Source organism: Delphinus delphis, chromosome 3 (genome assembly GCF_949987515.2).
Source record: "Delphinus delphis chromosome 3, mDelDel1.2, whole genome shotgun sequence".
NCBI classification, from domain to species: Eukaryota; Metazoa; Chordata; class Mammalia; order Artiodactyla; family Delphinidae; genus Delphinus; species Delphinus delphis.
Window position 1 is genome coordinate 163,969,036 of NC_082685.1, and position 23,667 is coordinate 163,992,702.

The following is a 23,667-nucleotide window of genomic DNA, read 5'->3' on the forward strand; positions in this document are numbered from 1 at the left end:
AAGCTGCTGACACCTGTCTGCAAGTTTTGATATGAATGCAAGACAAAGACAACTATATCACGACTGCTGCCTGGCCAACAGCTGTCCCGCTGGTAGTGTTACTGAAACGTCGGGGGAAAGTCCCAGATCAACGTAGAGTATGTGCATTTCTCTGTGTGCCCTGATGCAAAGAGCTGGGCAGCGCTGAGTTAGACATCTGGGTAAGGGAGGTCAAGGGCGCAGTGGAATGTGAGTCTGGAGCTTAATGGAGAGGCAGGCATAGAGAGATGGGTTTGCAGATTTGGGGTCCATACGCATGTGGATGATAGTGGGCCTCATGTGACCACTGAAGCCAAGTCTATACATGGAAGAGGGCTGATGTTGAGCCTTGAGAGACTCAAGTGTTCAGAAACCTAGAAGAGGAGCCAACCAACCCAACTGAGAGTTAGCAGCCAAGCCTCCAGCCCAAGCACTGGATGTCAGCGCCACGATGTGGCAACCCTGAAGCTAAGGAGGAAGGGGACGGTCAGCTAGGTCAAGCGCTGCTGACAGGTCAAGGAGGATGAGAGCGGAAGAGTGAACACTGGATTGGGCAGCGTGGAGGTCACGAGTGACCATGATAAAAGGACTTTCCTGGCTGGCGGCAGCCTTTGGGGCGCTGATGGCAACCAGATGGACTGGACTGGGTTGAGGAGACGGGGTTGGGGGTGGGGGTGTTGAGATGCTCTTCGAGCAGCTGTGCTGTCAAAGGGAGACATACAGCCAAGAGAGCCGATGGTGTTTCCTCTTCTAAAGAAACTGGACATGTCTGAACGCTAATTTATCAAGGCGGGACTGATGGTCCATAGAGGATACCTGCAGTTACAAAGCGCTTGAGAAGGCGAGAAGGTTGCAATCCGAGGCACAAGGCCAACGGGTCAGCTTTGGACAGAATCAAGACCCAACGCAACATGCAGACGGCAGAGACAGGGGACACAGACGCAACCTTGCAAGACCTCTGTCCAGGTTTCCAGGCTTCACAGCTCTGCCTTTCTCCCCCGGAGTGGGGTGGGGGGGAGACTCTCCCATTTGCAGCATCTTTTAACAAATCCCTGCTATTCTTGGGCCCCCGGTCGGTCCCACCTGGGGTCTCATTTCCGCACTTCACCGGTCGCTCCGAGCGTGAGCCGGGTGAGGCCATCTGGCAGACGGTCCGGTTCCCCGACGGCACACAGCACCCCTGGGTGCCCCACTGTTGAAGCTGTTTCCCCACCACCGTCACCGTCTATCTGGAGGGTTGGTGGAGCACCGTGCACGGGGGTGCCACCCTCCTGCTGGGCGCTCTTCAACCTCGGGCGACTGTCCCCGCCGGCACCAACGCCCGCCTCTTCTAACCGTCAACACCCCGCCCCCGCTCCCCTTCTACCTCCTCCGCCCTCGGCCGAGGCTTCCAACGTGGCGCCGCCGACTGCGCATGCTCAGTACCCGGGGCGCGCGGGAGCCGGCGGGAGCCGGCGGGAGCCGGCGGGCGGGGCGGGGCGGGGCGGGGAGGGTGCAGTGACGCCACCGCGCAGCCGCGGGCTGGCGGGGCCGCGCCACGTAGGCGCGCAGCGGCCGCGCCCCCTCGAGGCGGCCGCGGTCGGTCCGCTCGGGCGCGGCCCCGCCGCCCCACGCACGCGCCTCCCTCGCTCCCGGTGCTAAAGCTCGCGCGCACTTCTCTCCAGGCCCGCGAGCCTTCGACGACCGCCGTCCAGGTCCCTCTGAAACCCGGTCGCACCATGTCTTCGCCTCCCGAGGGGAAGCTAGAGACGAAAGCTGGACACCCGCCCGCCGGTACTGACTCGTTCCCACTTTCTCTCCTCTCGCGGGCCCGGAGGGCGGGCTCGAACCCGCGGGCACGGGGCGCGGAGCGCGGAGCGGGGCGCCGGGCGGGGGAGGCAGCCGGCCAGCCTGGGACGTGTCCACTCGTGGGGTCTAAGTTAAACTCAGCCCCGCGCTGGTGAGACGTGTTTCTTTATGCGAAACATCGCAAGCCTGTGCGAGTTGCATGCAAATTAGAGTGACTTGAACAAGCCCAGATGCACAACTTGCTCCCAGAAGTTTGGGCGGTGAATACTTACTTAGAATGTACAGATGTTTTAGAAAAACGAGTAGCCGAAACAACGACAAATCAGTGTTTTTAACGTCATGATGATAAATCGTAGGCTGACAGCATTACAAAAGAACCAAAGGAGCGGAAATCATTTTTATCATTAATCACTCAATATGACTTTTTTCCCCTCCAGTTTCTGTCGCATTCTGCTTTTCCTCAGAAGTGGTTTTGTTTTTTGCTCTTTGCTTTTGCACATCCTAAACTTCCGAGCCAAGGAGGTTAAATGCAGGAAAGAGTCATCTTTCTTAGAAAATGAGTCTCTAACCAACCTTCATGTTCAAACCGTCTCTTCCCCTTTCTGAGCCCAGTTCCTGTTTGCTCTTTCGAATCTGCCCAAACTGGTGGATTGCTTTTTCTCCTCTCCTTTGGAATGACGATCGATCCGTATGGAAGGACACTGGGAGGGAATCAAAGGTGATTGGGTCCCAGGATACGAGTCATTTCAGTGTGTGGCGTTTTAGGGTCTTAGTTGCACACGTTAGTTAAAGTATCAACTCAGTTTGCTAATAACAGAAGCCTTAGCCAAACATGGCTGCTTTTTATGGAACATTTGTGCCATCTTCTTGTTAGAGGAAAGATTCCCCTAATTTCTGTCTGCCGCCCCCCACTATAGGGCACTAATTCTCTGCCTCAACACGGTGAATAGAGAAGTTCTTTACATATGTTGCATTCCAGAGTAGGGAATGCTTTTCACTAGTGAAGCAAGCTCTGAACAACAAGAAGACTGACTGGCACTAGGAAAGAAAAATGGCTAACCGATGCGTGGGGATGTAAGAGCATGGGATTTTAGAAAATAGTTCCACTGTAATGGAAAATAGACTTTGGGGGTCTCTGTGTTGAATTAGTTTAAAATTAGAAAAGAACTTCAAAGGCATTTCCTTTCATCATAATTCTGACGTTTAATTCCTGCCGCTGCGGGTTCATGTCCATCATTCCTGCCTGATGACCTGGGCAGCACGGCAGGAGGGAACACCTTCATTTACACTCGTGGCCATGGACCACACAGCAGCAGTCTGCACAGGGCTCCCCTGTCCCCGGGCGATGAGTGGCATTAGATGTGTGTGTTGGAACGATACCAAAGCAAAGTAGCGGTAATGAAATTACATATAGAGAGAGCCATATGGAGAGTTTTAAGATCAGAGGTATAAACTGTCTATATTAACTCCCTGGGAGAAACTTCATGAAGGACTCTGATTTTCTTTGAATTGTAAACAGCTAGGCTGTGTGAGTTACAAGTTAAACATCTTATTTATGCCCAAGAAGAGGGGAGCCAGTGTATTTGTGCTGCTGTAGCAGTGCACTTGGGTTTTAAGTTTTGAGGCCTGTCACTTCTCTAGGGTTCAGTTTTCCTAATCCATGAAATGGGAGGTTCGGGCCAGATGGTCCCTGAGAAAGTAGCAGGGCAGGGTTGCCTTTGTGCTGTTCCTGTCGCCATCCATCAGGATTGGAGCCCAGGGGCAGTTAGTCCCACAGGTAAACTCCTCAAGTGACTTCAGGGCGGGTCCCTTAAGCCTTTGAGACCCCCTTCCAGCAGGAGCTGCTAAGGAAGCTGTCACTGTCATCCTGCATTTCCCAAGGCCGGTCACACTTGGCCAGGGGTGCAGGTTAGAAAGAGACCTTTCGTCCCTTGTGGTATATTGCCTGCCAGGTAGTACCGCTCAGGTGCTTTTTCTCCCTGTGGTACAGAGGCCCCTGGTTGGAAGGCTGTTTTGGCAGAAAGTTCTGGGTGGCCTTGTTTACTCCGGTATGATGAGAGGTTAGACAGTTCTGCAGATTAGATGTTAAAAAAAAAAAAAAAAGAAGGCAACCACTATAATAAAGGATAATCATCAAGTACAGCCGAGAGCCCAGTTCATAAATCAAAATAACAGCCTTAAAAACACTGGGAAAACTTGCATTAAGGGCTTAAGTTGGACAACAAGAGCTTGTGCTTAACTCTGCAGTTGAAAACAATAAAACTCTCCTCCATGACTCTCTTCTTTTTCTTTTGTGTTTTCTCGTTATTGCTGTCTGAACCAGACACGCTCCTGTGCATCCCCATAGCCTCCACCTGTCCGCCTGTTCTTCTTGCTTCCAGGGCTACCCATTGATGCGCAGTGCCTGGTTCAGAATACTCAATAAATAGCTCCCGAGTTTCTCCAGAGCCTCTTACTGCCTCTCCCTTCCTCCGTAGCATGTGCAGCCCACAACTTCCCTCCGCCGCTGAGCTGTCTCCAGCGGGTACTGGGGGTGCAGGTTGGACTGTCAGCCAGCTTCGGCAGCAGCATCACAGCGGAAACTGTAACTAACATTTGCTGAGCGTCACGATGCGTGGGGGTATAGGGGAAGAAGAAGAATTTTCCCTTTACCCTTCTAGGTTCTTAGCTGAGATCCCCCTTAAGATAAAGGACAGATTAACAAGAGAAAAACAGAAGCTTAATAACATGTATATCTCCTGTATACATGGGAGATACTAAAGAAAAATGAGTCACTCCCAACCACCACCTTAAATAGTAAAGATGAAAAATGCCAGGGAGAAGGGGAGGCCCCCGTTATGGGAGGGAACCAGGAAATGCACCAGTGGAAGGAAGACGGTTATGCAGATGTTAAGATTCTCCTATAATTTAGTCATCCTTTTCTTCCTGGTACAGAGAGAGAGACACTTACAAGTGGAGATTTCCCTTATAAATGTAAATGTTCCTAACAAGGGTGACTTCTCGGTATACGGCTTTTCCTTGTGTGCCGTTTCTTTTTTTTTTTTTTTTTTTTGCGGTACGCGGGCCTCTCACTGTTGTGGCCTCTCCCGTTGCGGAGCACAGGCTCCGGACGCGCAGGCTCAGCGGCCATGGCTCACGGGGCCCAGCCGCTCTGCGGCACGTGGGATCTTCCCGAACCGGGGCACGACCCCGCGTCCCCCGCATCGGCAGGCGGACTCTCAACCACTGCGCCACCAGGGAAGCCCTGTGCTATTTCTTAATCTGCTCAAAATCATACTTATGCCGAAGAGCCATGTTTTGGGGTGGCATGCTCTGCTCCCCTTCACCAGCCCAATTCTAATTGCTTGGTACTCATGAGCTCATTTAACTAGCAGTCACCTTACAGTTGGGATACGGAGGACAACACCCTCTGCAGTATTGCCGACACCCCCAAGCCTTGAACCGGCAGCCCTTCTCGACAGGGGGCTCCATCACTTGCCAGGGGCCTCCTCCCAAGGTGTGAGATTAATGAGGCTTCTGGAGAGCCTGGGAGAAAGGTGCTAGGCGAATAAATACAAAGTCCACCCACTGAGTGCTGGCTGGCACTGCATTGTGTCCTGCAGTGCGCTGGGGGCCGGGTCCTCTGGAAAAGTAACCAAGTCTTCACGATTTGAGACCTTGCCACCGCCCTCGGCCACAGATAACCTGCGGAGACACGGGTGAGACTGCTTGTTTTATGGGAGTTCTTGCAAATGCAGATTAGCAAAGCGAGTGAGGTTCTGTTTCATCGAGCGGCAGCGCTCTGATTGCCCGCAGAAGGGGGGACGTGATGCCAAGCCCCACTATTACTCCAGCCGGTTTCCATGAGTTTGTGGTGGCGACGAGGATAACGTCTCTTTGTTAAATATGTTTTGCTGGCCCTGTTCCCCCCAATTTCCAAGGGGAGCCAAAACCGTATGTCAGGAAAGTTCTCATAAATCTAATACAGGATAGCTTGGAGCGTTACTAATTTTACATATGGTTTTCTTTCAAGAGTAGAATTTATGTCCCTTCTAGAACTGAGTCAAATGGATTTATTAAAGTAAAATGGGAAAAGAGACCACTTTGCTTTTCTTTAGTAACTTCAAAATAATTCAGTTCTCTGTTCTCTTAATCAGTCAGGATGCATTTAAAGGGTTGTGGATGATACTTCTCCTTGAATTATCTCCGTCGGGGGTTTTCATATTATCGCGGCCACTCTGTTGCTAGAAAGGCAAGACTGATTTGGTTTTTAGTGTATTAACCGTGCAATCACAGGTGTGCTAAGCACGCCCCCAGCACCCTCAACCCAGTCACTGATCAACGCTTGAAGATACAGGAGAGGGGTCTGCCTTTGCTCCTGACATGCCAAAAAAAAAAAAAAGAGAGACCCTTTTAGTCACTGCATTTTTCTTTGATAATAATATTTTAATTATAATCTGAGCCTTTTTAAAAAAAATTTATGTTGTTGAAAGTCACTGACTTTTTTTAAAAAAGCTTCCTGTCAGGGTGGACCGAGCACCTCTAAGACGTGTTTTCAGTTTCCCCTCTGTGCTCTAGGACTTCGGGGGACAGACGCGTCCTCCTTTTTCTGTTTATTCCAGATGATGCCTGTGCACTCTTGCTTGGTTTTGTGAGTAGTTTCCCCTTCCCAGCTTCAGAAATTCTTTTGTTTGGATAGGGACTATTCACTGTTGTATAAAGTACTGTGGTAGTTACAGTTTTATGTTGTACTCACTAATTGTAGCAAATGGCCCCAAATCTCAGTGGCTGGGCAGGTCAAGGTGTATCTCTCTCCCGGTGGCCCTCCTACCAGGAGAAATGCAGAGGCCCAGGTCCCTCCTGCCCAGCGACTCTGCCTCTGGAGGGGACTGAGTGCGGGCCGTGGTGCCGGGGCCTTGTGGTGCTTCGGCCTGGGAGCGGCACGTGTCACTGCGTTAGTTTCCTGTGGCCACTGTAGCAAAGCGCCGTACATTTAATGGCTTAAAACAGCACAACTGTATTATCTTCCAGTTCTGGAGGCGAGACGTGCAAAATGGGTCTCAGTGGGCAGAAATCACGGTGTTTGCAGCTTCCTTCTGGAAGCTCTAGGGGAGAATCCATTTTCTTGCCTCTTCCAGCTTCCAGAGGCCATCCACAACCTCAGTTCCATCTGCGACATTCCTTCCCCTTTGCCATGCGGCCCAACACGTAAATGGGCTCCAGGGACTAGGGCGTGGCCATCTGGGGAGGGCTCATTACTCTGCCTCTTTTTGCTGTATTAGGGCCACGACCCAGGTAAATGGCCCCAGCCCAGCTGCAAGGGAGGCCGGGGTTAGGGTTGATGAACGCTGCCTCCCTGCCTGTCGCCAAGTACCTCCAGGCAGGGAGGCTACTTCTCCGTGGACTTTCTGAAATCCGCGCCCTGAATGCAAGGTTTTCCCCTGCGGCTGCCCACACCCTCCTCGGGTTTGGCCCGGTCTCCGTCCGGCTGGTCCTTGTCTTGGCCTGCTCACCACGCACTCTGCCCTCTGGGGCGGCCTGTCAGGGGATGGAGCAGGCCCTGCGTGGAAGACGGGTTGGCCTGTCCAGTCCCGGTCCACAGCCCCATGGCCCTGCCCCACGCTCCACGCCTCTGAATGCCACGTCTCCTCTCCTGCGGGGTGAGCAGGGTTGCTGCCGTGCTGTTGAAGGGCCTTCCCACCTTATTCCGACTCTGAGCGCAGAATAGCAGTTTCCCTTGTTTGGTCTTCAGTTTTCTTAGAGAGGAAACCGTCAGGGCTGCAGGTTCAGCAATTTATCTGGGACACGCTTTCTAGCGCAAGCATCACGTTCGCCCGCTGCCTCAGGCCGGAAAGCTCCCGTGGGGGGAACTGCACTTGGCCTCGGGGGTGAGGGGTGCCGGGGCTCCTGGGGTCCCCGTGACTCACTGCCTTTCACCCTTCATCCTCCACCCTCCCTTCACAGGGCTCCCCACCTCAGGGCCACCAGCCTCCCCAGACGGGCGTGGCTCTTCTGCTGGCCAAGGAGCCTCCTCTCCTGGTGGAGCCCTTCCTCTTAACCAAGAGGGACCATATTCCTTTGCCCTGATCCCACCACTGTCCCCCATCCCGGGGGCTGTCTGGTCCCGTGTCCACTTTGCTTTCCAGCCACAGTGCTGCTTTACCTGAGATGATCGCGTTCTCGGGTAACCTGCAGCTCTGGGTGTTCCTGGTTTGCTTCCTTTTGTTCTCACCGGAGCAGTTCTCGGAGGCTTTCATCTCTTTTTTTTTTTGCGTGGATTCGGTTTCCTTTGAATCACATTTCAGTAGCTCTTCTTGGGCAGGAACAAAGAAAGCATCCGCTCACAAGTCCTGCTCAGCACGGCAGCCAGGGCTGGGGCTGCTCCCTGGTGCAGGGTGCTTTGACTGTCCATCTAGGGACACCCTTCTCATCCCCCTGCCCGGCGTGCAGCTGGGGGGTCTTCCTAGCCTGCTGTTGAGTGTGGGCCCAGAGCCAGCTGTCGGGGACCATCTCACAGTCAGGCACCCAGATGCCTGAGGGGATGCCCGGCCCTGGGGGGCTATGTCATCAGCTACTTCCTCGATATTTACCCACCTGACAAAGTCTGACCTGGAGGATGCTTCCTCTTCCCCCTTTGCTCCTTGGGAAGGAAGCTGCTCTGCAGAGAGCTTTCAACATCAAACATACTTTCTTTCCTGTCCTAGACCCTCTCCATAGGCCATCACTCTTGTCTCTCTGAGGAGGAGTGTCGCTCTGTTTCCTGGAATGTTCACGCAGGGCAAGGCCTGCGGGTTGTGATTAAGGGTGCAGGCTGCCGGGGTCAGAAGCTTGCCACCTGTGTGACCGGGGCCACTGGCTTCCCCTCCTCGTTGGGGGGGGGGTCTACACCATAGGGTGATTGGAAAGTCAGGGGGTAAGGGGGCGCCTGGCCAGTGGTTACAACAGGGCCTGGCATGTGGCGGCATGAAGAGTGGAAGGATTCTCCAGGATCTGCAGGTCACCAGAACTTACTTAGGTGTGGTGAGGTACTGACGACAGTCCTGGAGGTGGTCAGCTGACCAGGGCAGTGGAGCGCCCCATGGTGGGCGAGCACTTTGCAGGGTGTGTCACTCACTCCCCAACAACCCAGTGCATCGGTCCTGCCATCCCCACCTTACACGTGAGGAAGCTGTGGGGAGGAGGTGGTAAACCACCAAGGACTCGCACACTGGAGGGTTCTCTAAGTGCTAGATGCTAGTTGTGAAAACCCGTCTCCTGAGAGGAGCTGAGAGCTGAGCATTCATGGGGACCAGGCCCTGGCGGAGGTGTTTCACATGGGCTCACTCCTTCAGTCCTCAGAGAACCCCTGGGGGGAGAGCACTGCCACCCTTTCTTCACAGGCAGGACCCTGAGACAGTGCCAGCAACTTGCCAACACACACACGCACACACACACACACACACACACACACACACTCTCTCTCTCTCTCTCTCTCTCTCTCTCTCTCTCTCTCTCTCACACACACACACACACACACACACACACACACACACACAGGCAGAACTGGGATTTGAACCCAGGGATCTAGCTCCAGTATCCATGCCCTTAACTTCAGCTTGGCACTCCTGTTAAGAGGAAGCTTGTTATTCTTTTCTCCCCCCTCCTTAAATTTATTTACTTATGGCTGCTTTGGGTCTTCGTTGCTGCACACCGGCTTTCTCTAGTTGCAGCAAGCGAGGGCTACTCTTCGTTGAGGAGCACGGGCTCTAGGCACCCGGGCTTCAGTAGTTGCAGCACATGGGCTCAGTAGTTGTGGCTCGCGGGCTCTAGAGCGCAGGCTCAGTAGTGTGGTGCACGGGCTTAGTTGCTCCGCGGCATGTCAGATCTTCCTGGACTGGGGAGTGAACCCACGTCCCCTGCATTGGCAGGTGGATTCTTAACCACTGCGCAGCTTGTTATTCTTGAAATTTGAAGCTCACATTTGAATAACAAGCACCACAGAAAAAATCTGAGTTGTTTTTGTTTTTACTAATGTCTCAGGAAAATACTTACATTCACAAGGAATTCTGCAAAGATTTCTGCAGAACAAGCTCTGCCTTTACATTTTTTACCAACGAAGAGTCCTAGAGACAGTAATAAAACATTTGATAAATATGTGCTGTTGTATTTTCTGGCAGTCGTGCAAGTTAGAATGAATCTGTCGCAGCCTTGAGTTATTATTATTATTGCCACTTTTTATTGCTGCATTAATCACCACACATACTGTGAGAGATTGATGAAGTTAATTGTTTTTATAAACTAGATTAAATGAAGTGCTAATGTGGGGTGACTGGTTTTGGACGTGTGTACTTACGTCAACAGAGAAGTGGACAGGCTCCCTGCGAGCTTTCCGAGCCGTGATTATTTCAAACGTCACCTTGATGTTCATCCTCCATTCCTTTTGTAGTGAGTTGTACACTCTTTTTACTGTTAGCCAGTTTATAGAACACACCTGGGATTTATAGTTTTAAGGCTTTTGTGTCTACCAGGTCGAAATGATTCAGAGATCATTTTTAAATGGGCGTCTGTATTAGTTTGCTAAGGCTGCTATAAAAAAATACCACAGACTGGGTGGTTTCAACAACAGAAATTTATTTTCTCACCGTTCTGGAGGCCAGAAGTCCAAGATCAAGGTGCTGGCAGGTGTCGTTTCTCCTGAGGCCTCTCTCCTTGGCTTGCAGATGGCCGCCTTCTCACTGCGTCCTGACGTGGCCTTTCCTCTGAACACGCGCCTCCCTGGTGTCTCTTCCTCTTCTGATAAGAGCATCAGTCCTATCAGATTAGGGCCCCCCCATAACAGCCTAATTTTAACTTAATTGCCTCTCTAGAGGCCCTGTCTCCAAATCCAGTCAGGTCTGAAATTCTGGAGACTAGGGCTCCAACCTGTGAATTTAGGGAGATCACAGTTCAGCTCATAACAGCACCTTTAATCAGTTTCTCATGGGCATGGGATAAGGGTGGGATAAATGGGAGAGGAAAAGGAATTTTTAAAAAATTTGGTGGGACAGTTCTTCTAGCCTCCTCTTTTGGCCAAAAACATTCATAATCTTATATTTCAAGAGAGTGAGTAGATAATTATCTTAAGTATATTACAGAATTTTATTTTCAGTCTCCATTTCTTAAGGTTTGGCAGGCTGCATAACCTGGGCAATCTTGATAAGCCACCTGCAAATGGTATTTTTGTTTTCTTATTTATTTATTTTTTTAATTTGAACCCAAAGTGAGGGAAATCTGTAGGAATCACACCCAGAAAAGTAGCTAAATTCAGAACATTTAGCCTGAACCTTGGGCCCACGTGAGGCAGGAAGTGACCTGGTGTCTCTTCCTCTTTTTATAAGAGCACCAGTCATACTGGATTAGGGCCCCATCCCTATGGCCTCATTTAACCCAAGACCCCAGCTGAAAGCTGGTGCTCAGAGGCCAAACTCATGGAGAAAGGGTACAGGAAAAAAACTGTGTCCAGCAACACAGTGGGGTGGTGAGGAAGCTGGTATGTTTCAGCCTGGCCTCTGGATGGCAAACAGGCTCCTGGAGAATTTGAAACTGCAGGCCTGCCTTTACATGGGCAATGAGTTCAAATTTACAGTTTGGCCATTCCTGTTCTCAGTTAATGTAAAAAGGATTTCCAGGTTTGACAGAAGCGTGTACAGCAACTCTCCAGAGGGATGCTGCCTGCACCCCACACCCCAGAGGATCCCCACAGATAAAGACTTACTGAAGACAAGCCCATGGCCCACACTCACCCCAAACAAGAGCCAGAATCAGAGAAAAACGAACAGTGAATGCGCCTCCCGAGGACCTCAGATAATAAAATCATTAGATATACAACCATAAGACAAGTATGCCTGAAATGATTAAATACATAAAAGAATTAAAAACACGAGATATGAGTAATGCACTATCAAATAAAGAACAGACAGATTTGAGGGGGGAAAGGCTCTAGAAATGAAAAATAAAAATGATTGGAATAAAAATTGGTCAGGATAAAAGCAGATTTTTGAGAGAATTACTGGACAGGGTTATATTTCCTTTTTAACAAAGTAAATGTCCCCTCCCCACTGAAAAGAAGTGATGGGAGATTCTCATTCCAAAACCAGACCAGCAGACGCATCGTTAAACACGGTCCTTTATTTCACATGCCCTCTGCTTTGCCTTCCTCCGATGGACTGCAGCTGGGTACTGCTGGCCGTGCAACAGGCATTGTTAGCTTCCTGAATCCTCCCAGGGAGATTGAAGACTAATAAACCCGAAGTGTATAAGCCTCAGGGTGTTTCACATTTTCCTTCCTGTCCGCAGCATCATAAAGAAACCAGTCCTGGGCTTTCATAATTCAGCAGGGTCCAACATAATTTGAAACACCGGAGGATGTGGCCTGGCAAGCTGGTTGTACTGTGTGGTCAGAGCAGGGCTGTGGTGGAACATAGAGTGGCTATCCTGAGGAGGGAGGGTGAATACCCTGAGCCCCACACCCGAACGTGGGGCCAATGAGCTCCGTTAATACACTCTACTTTCTGTCAAGTGCCAGGAAGCTGCTGAGCACCTCTATCTTCGTCCCTTTGGGCTGCTATAACTGAATACCACAGACTGGGTGGCTTATAAACAACAGACATTCTCACTGTTCTGAAGGCCAGAAGTCCAAGGTCAGGGCACCAGCAGATTCGGTGTCTGGTGATGTCCTGCTTCTTAGTTCACAGACGGCTGTATGCTCTGTCCTCACCTGGCAGAAAGGGTGAGGGAGCTCTCTGGGGTCTCTGTAAGGGCACTAATACCATTCATGAGGGCTCCACCCTCATGACCTAAGCACCTTCCAAAGTCCCCACCTCCAAACAGCATCACTTTGGGAGTTAGGATTCAACAGCCTCTCTTCTCATCTAAACTTCTCCATCTTAGGACGTGGCTCTTATCCCCTTTCTGGAGATGAAGCATTGAGGCTTTGAGTGGCTGACTAATCTAAGACCACATAGCTGAGTACATGGAGGGACTTGCTGACCCTAAAACACGCACAGGCGACTGCCATGTGGGGCTGGCTTTTTGGATATAAGGCCAGCATTTCCATAATTTATCCCATGGAACACTAGAGTCCTGAAGAATGATAACCAGCATTACCTGGGGGAGGAGTTCTGTGGTGAAATACACTTGGGAAAGATGGCACATTATATGCCCCATATAAAGCTTACAATGCACACTAAAGGCAGAAAATCTGTCTTGAGGAAACACATTTCATTTGTTCAACCTCGCATTTCCCACACTTAATACATCCTAGAATCCCCACTTCTGTTGTCATGTTTTTCTCTTGCAAAACATCATTAACATATTAGCCATTACGGGAATACAAATCAAACTACAATAAGACACCACTTCACACCCACTAGAATAACTATAAAACGATAGACAATAACAAGAGTTGGCGAGCATGTGGAGAAATTGGAACCCCTACTGGCTGGAATGTAAACAGTTCCATGGCTTTGGAAAGCATCTGGGGTTCCTTCAAAAGGGTAAATATGGGGTTACCATGTGACCCAGCTATTCCATTCCTACATATGTACCAAGGAAATGAAGGTACATGTCCATGTGTCCACACAAAAACTTGTACATACACAGTTGTTTATATCTGCATTATTCACAGTAGCCAAAAAGTGGAAACAATGCAAATGACCACCACAGATGAATGGATGACAAAATGTGGTCCACCATGGTGTGCCGTGGAGTATGATTTAGCCATGAAAACAAGTGAGGTACTGACATGGGCTGTGACATGGATGGACCTTGGAAGCATTATGCTAAGTGAAAAAGCCTGTCACCAAAGACTATGTATTTTATGATTCTGTTTATGTCAAATGTCTAGAAGAGGCAGATGCAGGTGACTGGTTGCTAGGAGCTGGGGGAGAGGAGGGATTGGAGAGTGACCAGTGATGGGTTTCTGTTTAGGGTGATGAACATGTTTGAAAAGGATCATGTGCAACTCTGAATACACTCCAAACCAGAGAACTGTACACTCTAAATGGGTGGATTATATTGTATGTGAATTATATGTCACTGAGGCTGTTTTTAAAAACCAAATAAACTTCTGCCAACTCTAGGGTTTCACAGCACAGTTTGGGAAAGGTTGCCACCGGAGTGGACTCTGGCTGTGTGCACAGCAGCTGTCCTGTGTCACCTGTGGCTGTATCGCCCCTTTGAAAGCACCCTCGGCATTTGAGAAAATACTACAGTCAGGGATTAAGTGGGTTTCTTTTTTGCATCGAGAAGCTGAGTGTAACCGAAAGCAAGCAGCCACTGTGTCCACACGGTTTATACTCTGGTTGCACTACTGCTCTTACCAAGTACTTGAAAGGGGACCAGACAAACAAAGGAGGCTTGGAAACTTTCTAAGTGGATCTGAAGTAAGAGACAGTGTTGAGGATCACATCATATTGCATCTCCCTCTGACAGCCTTAACCTCTGCGGTTAATCCCTGTCGCCGCCAGCTGATCTGGACTAACCTGGGGCCATGGGACAAACACACACCCTTGAGCTCGTTCCCCTGCCGTCCGGTGGTTCCGTGTCCACACTGATCATTCCCTCTTTGTCTTCACCGCAGTGAAAGCCGGTGGGATGCGAATTGTGCAGAAACACCCGCATGCTGGAGACACCAGAGAAGAGAAGGACAAAGACGACCAGGAGTGGGAAAGCCCCAGGTAGGAGCGTTCTGGCGAACCTTGAGATGTCTCACGAATCCCCGTTACTCAGTTAAACGTTAATGTTTGTTCTCTGCTCCGTGCTTCTGATAACCCCTGGGCTTCGTGGGCCCTGTGCTGTGTGCTTTTCCTCTCCTGAGCAGTGAGGCGGGGCTTGTGTTCCCAGATGGGAGAAACAGGGCATCGAGAGCACGCCCTCTGCCTGCATGAATCCGAGCGGGTGCATCTGTCTGTGGGCAGAAGCCCTGAACCTCCACTACCATACTACTAGTCGAATCTCTGGGCTGGGCCTGGCATTCTGTGCAGTGAGGGCAGAGAACTACTGATTGGAATAATGTTTACAAACGTTAGGGCTTTGCCAGTTTCAGCCAAGCAGAATCACTGAGGCCACACCCTTATGAGTGACCGAGTGCCCTTAAACGACATCTCAGCCCCCAGCTTCCCGCGTCCCCGACAGCTCATCTTCCTACAACACAACCATCTCTGTTTACACCTGTCTTCCTTGGTGATTCTGATGTCAAGTTTGGTCCAACAACCTTGATACAAGTCCATTTCCTTCCGCCTTGTAACATACAAACATGCACCACCAATGCCCACCTGTCTGTGAGCTTGTCCATGTCAAGGAAAGTGGACACTAAGCTTTCTGCCTTATAACTCGCCCCCAGACAAGTCTCAGTCAGAGGAAAAGGAAGAGTGGAGGACAGCCAACCTGTGTTTCTGTACTTCATTCCAGCAGTCCTGAATAGCAGGTGGAACGCTCCCTGGGTTACACACGGGAGACTGAAGTCCACAGAGGCCATACGCTTGCCATGCCGAGCAGGAACTAAACCCAAGTCTGGGGTCCAGAGCAGGGCAGGCTTCCATAAGAGTAGCTGCTGACAGCACGCACCCCCTAAGAAGGACGTGCATGTGCTTGGTGATCCCACATGTCTGCTTACATATGTGCTGCCCCGTTGGGTATTTTCTATAAAACCTCATGTGATATGACTTACAGGGCAGTCACTGGAGGGGAGGACAAAATTTGAGGTGAAGTTTCTGAGTGATTATTGCCCATTTTAAATCATGAGATCAGCAACGGGAAGGTTCTGCCTAAGTTCTGGTTTTATAAAAGAAGAAGGTGGTTTAAAGAAAATTCTAGAATTTTCTTTCCACTGGCTATCTTCACAAAGCTGTGTTACGCATGTAACATCAGGAATTCTCCTGCAGGTCCGTGGTCCTGTATCTGAAAACCTTGGAGCCTAATTTATTTCAGAATTGAGAAATTCTGATGTTTTAGGAGATGAAGCAGGTTTTAGGAGTATAGGACCATACATATTTCATACAGCACCCGTAGTGGGGTCTCGGGCAGCCTGATCTGTGTATGATGTTCGCACCAGCAGAGATGCATTTTAAAAATTTACAGACTTGGATCAGTCCAGGTTAAGTTTTGCCTGCATAAGAGTTGTAACAAAACTTTAGTTCAGTGTGTGAGAATATTCTTGGATTTGGAAGCAAATGTAAGAGCATGTGGCCTATAGTCATTTCCTCCTCTAGGAAACCCAGGATGTCACTTCCCTTCATACCCACTGGTTCCCTAAGAAGGAAGAGAGGATGAGACAGAGAGCCATGCCTGGAAAAAAATCCTGGAAAGTTAATGAAATGTGCATGAGTTTAAGTGGAATAAGGGACAAATAGCTATTTCTCTGAATAACACAGTGTCAATACAGTGACAGATGATAATTTATTAGCGTGTTTAGAAATAAGGACAGAATAGCCCATTAGTTTTCTTTCTATTGATTTTTTTCTCATGAGGTGAAATACAGCATTTATGGAAGATGTACAATTTAAATATATGTGCTAGAGGATGAACGATTGCACGAGAAAAGAGAGAGCACCCAGCTCTCTAGATTTTATCATCTTATACACTTTGAAGGGTGGTTGGCATGAAGTGTTTTGAAGCAGGCGGACTGCAGGGCAGGGTTTGCATATGACCAAGAGTATGTTTGTTCCCTGCAGTCAAATTGTTGTACTGTGTTCCTCATGGTGTGTTAGCTCTTGTCCTCTGGACTTTGACTTCTCTCTTTACTGCTGTGGGTTAAACCACCGGACACGCCATTGACAGAAGGGGTAAGCCCCTGCAGACTCTGAAGCTATTGGCATATGTTGCCAATACAATTTCTTCCAAACCCCTACAGCAGACCTGGTACTCTGTATAATAGGTCATTTCCATCACCATGCACTCCCCTTTTTCTGGTGGGCTAATTGACTAGTCATAGTTAGTAATGGTCATTGATAATGTTACAGGATGCAGCGGACCTGGCCCTGCTCTAAGTGCTCTGCCCGTGTTTATTCATTTGAACTACTTGCAACTGCTCTGTTCTCATCCCTCTGTGAGAGCTGGTTCTCGATTATTATCCTCATTCCAGATTACTACTCCCACTTCAATGGCTCAGAGCGGTTAAGTGACTTTTCCAAGGGCACATGGCGAGTGAGTGGCAGAGCCAGCCTTCCAGAGTGGCAGCTGGGTCCGTTGTCCCCTACTCTTAGCCCCTGGGGTGTGTGTACCAACTGAGCACCCGTTTTGTGCTAGGCACTTACTAAGTGCTTCCCATTGGGTTTAGTGCACACACCACCCAAAAGTTGGTGTTACTATGCCCATTACACAGACGAAGAAACCAAGGCCCAGTGAGGTTATCTGACCCAATGATATGTAGCCAGTCAGTGGTCTGGCCAGGATTCAGTCCTGATCCTGTCTTGACTTGGAAGCCTATGTCCTTAATAGGCTACAGAAGCCCCCTGAACTGACAAAATACTTTTAGGATCAACAGACTGTAAATCCAAATCCCTCTATAAAATAAACTTACTGATTCTGGGGTTGCCCGTAACGTATTCCATATTCCTCAAGCCCATAATCCCACCTGTGCAGCCCTACCATCAGTAGATGGCCTAATTCCAGCTTACAACAGGCTTTCAGGGCACTGGGCTGGTTTTACTTTACATGTGGAAAGACCTCTTCATCTCCAGAATTTGTCAGACATTTAATGTTTTACATTTAATTTCCCTTGGAAATGTCATGGCATGTGACTTCCACATTCATATTACCCTAATCCTAAAGTTCTGTATTTTTTCATGTTTTGATCCAAGTGTTCTCCAGATATGAAAATAAGTGCACAGTCTCAGATGCCAATTTCCTCCTTAGATCTGCATTTGCAAAACTCTTTGCTTTCCTTCCCAGATATTTAAAACTGGCTTTGTATTTACTGACTCATCTCTGGCGGCTTCCTTCCACAATCAGTAAATCAAGTACTGATTACAGAGAAAATGAACAACTGGAGCGTTAAAGAGGTTATTATGTGACCCAAAAAAACCCCCAAACACTTTTACTTGGAGTCTTCTTTTGCAAGTCTTTATGTTACTCTTACTCCCCATAATCTGGTAATTTTTCAGATATAATAATAATTTCTTCTGCCACCAAATTGTTCTGAAATGCTCCATTTAAAAAAAGAAAAAATAATAATGTAGCACAAATTTGAAAATGTTTCCCAAGGATTCCATCAAGCTGAGTTCTAGTTACCTGTGGCTCTTCATATCCAGACAGAGTAAGAGACTTCATTGTTATGAGCTAATACTTTCCTGAGTGGCTGCTAGATATAGTCTCAGAACTGACCCACTCAAGGAAAGCTCTGATCTTCCTCAAAGCCTTCTGTTGAGCATATTAAGATGAAGTGCCCAGTTTCATTATGTAAAAGAGAAATTGCAGCATAGAATGGACGTCAATAGTCAGTAGAATTCACTAAAAAACAGTGTAGTGGTGAACATGTACTGAGGTCCTACCATGAATCGAGCTTGGTAAAAAAAATATTTTAAAAGGTAGGTGACAGAAAGAGTAAAGTAGAAATGGAAGGGTTTGTGTGTGGACTGGGGGTGGGTAGGAAAGGGGTGGAAGGAAGAGGGAAGTGGGGATGGGGCAATAAGGGTAGGAAGGGAGCAGCCCTTCTCTGAGCTCGGCAGTTTGTACAGCTCTGACTCAGGGCTGTGGTGCTGTTTTGTGTTCACATACCCCCAAAATAAGCAAACAATTCCAATCATCCAGAATGTGGGAGAGATCCAAGATGGAACACACACAGTAACAGATGGACCTAATTGTAATACAAAGGCTACTATTACCAACTGAAAAGCGTGGGTGGGAGAGCGACCTAACCTAAGTACAATAATAGTATTTTGGGAAACAGTATTTTGACTGGGTACTATAAGGCTAAAGACAAGAAATGCAAAAAACTGTGCATAAATGCTACACTCCAGTTAGTAAATACGTCTTCAGGGGTTTGGGTTAGCAATTCTGAAATTGCTTTATGGGTATATCACAATTGAACAAGTAAGTAAATATCTTGTGGCTAATGAAGAGTCAGACTTCTCACTGTTAGAGAAAGAAGCTTACAAATAGGAAAGGGGGAAGACTAAAATGGCTTTGTGGTGTTTAATTGGAGTTGGAGGTATTAGTATGAACTCATAGTTTTAAATGGATGGATGGTTGGATGGATAGCCGATACATACAGACAGGTACATACATATATAAATAAATATACGTGGGGGAGGATTTGTGTACACACCTGTACTTCCCAGCTGTGTTCACTGACAGGGCATAAAAGAACTGGCACCATGTAGCCATGAGCATCCCTAGGGCCAGGATCTTGGTTTCTAAACACCATTCCCCAATCAAGTGAACTAGGGTGTTTTGGAGAAGTAGTTAATTCCAGGGCCAGGGCTGGAAAAATACCAGATGAGCCTGTAACAACTTGTAGTGCCAGAACATAAGGAAAATTCCAAAAAGGATGGGACATGTCAAAACAACACAGAAGCCAACCTGAAGACACACCTAATGTCAAAGACGGAACAGTTTGTGATAAAATAAATAATGATCGTATTGGAAGATAACCCATAGAGTGAAATAGATATCCATGAGTCCATACTGATATAAATAAGTTGAATACATAAATGAGAAGGGACAGCTCTTCTTTATAGAAGAATTCCAATTAATATTGTTATAAGGAAGGCGAGAACTAGACTATCACCAATAGGCAAACAGCACAGTGGTTGTCAGCAGGATCCACGGACGGATACTACGACTAGTGGGCAAAAATTTAAGGAGAGACAGGATAATTTTACAGTGTCAGTTTCCTCCAATATATTTGTTAATTGCAAAACAAGGGATGTCTTTACATGGAGACCATGAAAAGGACGCTCTTTCACAGCATAAGCGCTGAAATAAGAAGGCAGAGAGTCACGGATATGCAGGCAGCCGGGCACCTGCATATCTGTGCCGATCGTTTTTGTTGCCCTGTGCACGTCTGTGAATGACCGTGAAAGTGCCGCGAGTATTTGTTTCTCATCAAACTCTCACCTGCTTTTAGCCGTCACTGATAACGCCTGCCTGAAACAGTTATTACCAGATGCAGGCTCTGTTGCCATGGGGCTGCCGTCACAAATACCGCACACTGGGTGGCTTAAAATAACTGAACTGTATGGTCTCACAGATCTGGAGACTGGAACTCCAAGATCCAGGATTGGTTCCTTCACCGGCCATCTTTGGCATGCCTTGCCTTGTAGATGTGTCACCTTGATCTCTGTCTTCACATGGTCTTCTCCCTGTGTCACTTCACCTTCCCTCTGTATATGTCTGTCTCTGTGTCCAAATTTCCCCTTTTTGTAAGGACATCAGTCATATTTGATTAGGACCCACCCTAAAAGCTTCATTTTAACTCAGTTACTTCTGTAAGACCCTATTTCCGTAAAAGGTTAAATTCTGAGGTACTGGGGGTAAGGATTTCATATATTTGGGGGCGGGGAACAAGTCAGTGCCTAACGGATGTCAAATAGTAATCTATGGCCATTTTTAATGGTTCTCTCAGTTAAAGTTAATTCTGAAGATAAGAAACAGAAAATTGAAAATGCTGAAGTTAAAAGCCCGTATGCCTGGGAATTTTTATCTGAGCCATTATCTGCGTGTTTGAACTTGAACTAAACCATGTGGCTTGCGAGCCAATTTCAACATCATCCTTACTTTGCAACAATATCATCTTTTATATCCAAGCTAGTTGTCAGCTGCCTTTTAAAAGGGATGTATCTTTCTCCCTATGATGTGTGGAGATACCGTTGGACTAGGAGTGCTGAGTGCCAGCCAGCTCCCAACTCCTGTGCTGTTTGGATGGCCTGTGTCGGCAGGCAGGACCCATGACGTGGCAGCAACAGTTGACCCGGGGGCTGGAGTGCCGTGGGCCACAGGCCCCTGCCCTCGGCCGAAGGCAGAGTCTCGATGTGGTGACATGAGTGACGTGGGATGTCCTTGTGAGGGGGGTAGCTGGTGTCACCTGCTTGTGGTACAGCAAGATACTCAGAATAGAAAGTACAGGAGGAGGGATGTCATAGCAGCGTGAAATAGTGATGGACGGCCCTGTCTGCCTTGGTGAGGAAAACGGGGAGAGTCTAGTTGCTGTTCGGCAGCTCTCACTGTCAGGTTTGCCCACGTAGGGGCTGGATGTTTGAGATGAAGGTTTCAGCAGGACGTGCCCTCTCTGAAAGCAGTAGGGAAGGATCTGTTCCAGACCCGTCCCCTGGTTCCTTGGCTGGTGGTAACGTAACTCCAGTGTTCACATGGCATTCTTGCTGTGTGTGTGTCTGTGTCCAATGTCCCCTTTTCATAAGGATGCCAGTCATACGGGATCAGGGCCCACCCTAATGACCTCACCTTAACTAATTATGCAACAACTCTATTTCCAAATAAGGTCACATTCTGAGGTACTGGAAGTTAGGGCTTTAACATAAGAAACTTGGGTGAAGGGTAGGGACACAATTCAAGCCATAACAAGCAGGCAGCGCCTCAATGCCACGAGGCATCGGTGGGTGGTGCCCAGCTCCAGTGACATCCCAACAGCAATGGTGGCTCAATAACTTGTGAACCGTGAGACCTACGTGGCAAGTGACTCTTGCTTCTGTGCGATCCATTATGGTTGCCCAGGCTGAGCACTGCAGCAGCCTGCCTTCCCATCCAGGTGGATGCCTTGTACCAGGGGTGTGGCCCCAAACTTTGATCATGCACTCCATCAATTTAAAAAAAACGCTTTTTGCCTGCACCCTCCATATGTATATATTCATTTTAAAATTATACATGCATATTTTGCTCCCATTATATAGATTGTAAAAGGTATACAAAATGGATATTAATGTATTAGATCAAGGTGAAATAAGCAATATTTTACATGTCTTGCTAACCATTGACTTTTTATTATCATTAGCTAACATCTGAAGGTCCAAATACCCTCGAGGTAGTGCTTCTTATTAATGATTCCAATGTAAATCTAAATTTCTAATGTCTTTCCTGGTGATTTCAGGTTTTATGGAGAAGGGTGGCTTCCTGTCATGTCTGATTAGATCTTCGGTGTTTGTAATGTGGTTCATGAAATACCTGTGCCAGGGCAAGAAGCGAGAGCTCTTCTCTTTTATTATTGTTCACTTGTGCTTGTATTGGTGTTAACTTCAGCCTCTGGAGGATTTTTTTTGCAGGAATCTTTTGAAGCCACATGTTCATTTTGTCACAGTTTGTTTAAATTCATTCACTACACATTTGAGCACAGATCTAGGTGCTTGGGATATATCAGAGATAGAACTAGAGAATTTAATGCATTAGCCCATTAACCAGACAGTGTCCTATATATGTGGCAAAGGAAGGGGCGCAGGGACCTGTGGGTGGTGACCCCCCTCCTTCCTCCAAAGCCTTAAGGGCCATGAGGCTGGGTGATGGACAGTCAGCCTGCAGACTGTAGTAAATAGTGGTAAAGCTTAGTTCGTTGGGTTTTGGTTCTTTACGTAAAAGATAAATGCAAATAGAAAAATTTGCACGTTTATCTCACTTTCCCAGTGACGCCCTGGCCTTCTGAAGCGCAAGGACTGCCTTCCTCGCTGATCGATTGGCGGTGGCTCCAATACCAGTTCTGTGGTTGTACGTAGTATAAATTAAACGTGTCTTCCAAAACCTGTGGCTATCTGTATTTTAGTATGATCAACAGCAGTGCAACTGTGTACATGAAGAAGTTTTGCCCAGAATTGTCCAGTGAACACAGAGCAGCTGGTGTGGGACGCAGATAATTTGTGTCCCAGGAGTCGTGGGCAACGGCGTTGACAGGAACTCGGTGTCTGAGCTCCCCTTTCACGTAGATGGGCCCCAAGGAAGACTGGGGTCTGGCAGGTAGTGAATCAAAACCTCACCGTGCCACAGAGGGAGGAAGAACATGGGCATCCCTGTGTCACGGGAGCCTGGCTGGACTCCACCAGGGTGAGGATGAGAAGGAAAGTACGGAAGGCTCGGCTGCCCTCCAGCGCCGGGTGCTGTTGGTCACGGGCTCAGAGGCAGTATTCGCTCAACCTCAGGTTCTGTAACGGATGCGGAAATGGGGTGTGATTGATGAGCTTCAGAGCATCCCGTTCCCGGTTCCTCCCCCTCCACAGACGTCCAGCCTCCTTATGAGACTGCCACGCTCCCCGCCACCTTTTATCAGATAGAAAGAGGGAAGAAAGGAAATGGAGCAATCAGTTTTCCTCTCCAGGCACAGCCCTGTTCATCTGTACTGGAGTCAGCCTCTTGGAACAGATCACTCTTTCGTGTTCACGGTGTTCCTCAAAGGTTGTGCTGTTTATCAGGAAGTTGTTTCCTTATTACATAAACGTAGAAACTGAATTTAAATCAACACTCCAGCAGTTGGATTTTACAGGATGCAATATGTAAGGAGAACTACCTAGAATAATGCTGCGTAGAAGAATTACTGCATAGAAACAAGAGCCCTTTATTGAGTTTATTACATTACAATTACTATTCCTGAAATTTTCAAACCCTCTACTTAAATAAACTCCCTTGACTTAAACTGGGTCAGAATGCATAGCGCTCAGAAAATACTTAGTGAATCAGTAATAATTAGCTTAGAATTTGATTCTTTAGAGGTATGTTGTTAATTAACTTATTAACTTGATTACTTCTTATTTTCCGGCTGGTGAAAGAGGTGAGCTAGGTAAGGCCAGTGTTGAGGATGAAAATTCTTCATCCTCGTGGGCATATTCTGTTGAGCCCTCAGCTCGCTCTAGGGAAGATATTGACTTTGATTTCTGGTTGTGCACATCCTTAGGGGCAGAGATATACTCATTAACGTGGACTAGAGTC

The 23,667-nt window shown here is 48.1% G+C and overlaps 1 protein-coding gene across 1 annotated transcript in view; it reads left to right on the top strand.

Annotated features, from left to right (window-relative positions):
- Positions 1-1,579: 1,579 nt before the first annotated feature.
- DAP (death associated protein) overlaps positions 1,580-23,667 on the top strand; it is a 60,120-nt gene continuing 38,032 nt past the window's right edge. The window contains exons 1-2 of the mRNA XM_060009663.1: positions 1,580-1,791; positions 14,384-14,480. Of these exons, the coding sequence (XP_059865646.1) occupies positions 1,737-1,791; positions 14,384-14,480 (152 nt within the window). The 5' untranslated portion in view covers positions 1,580-1,736. The remainder of the gene's footprint in view (positions 1,792-14,383; positions 14,481-23,667) is intronic.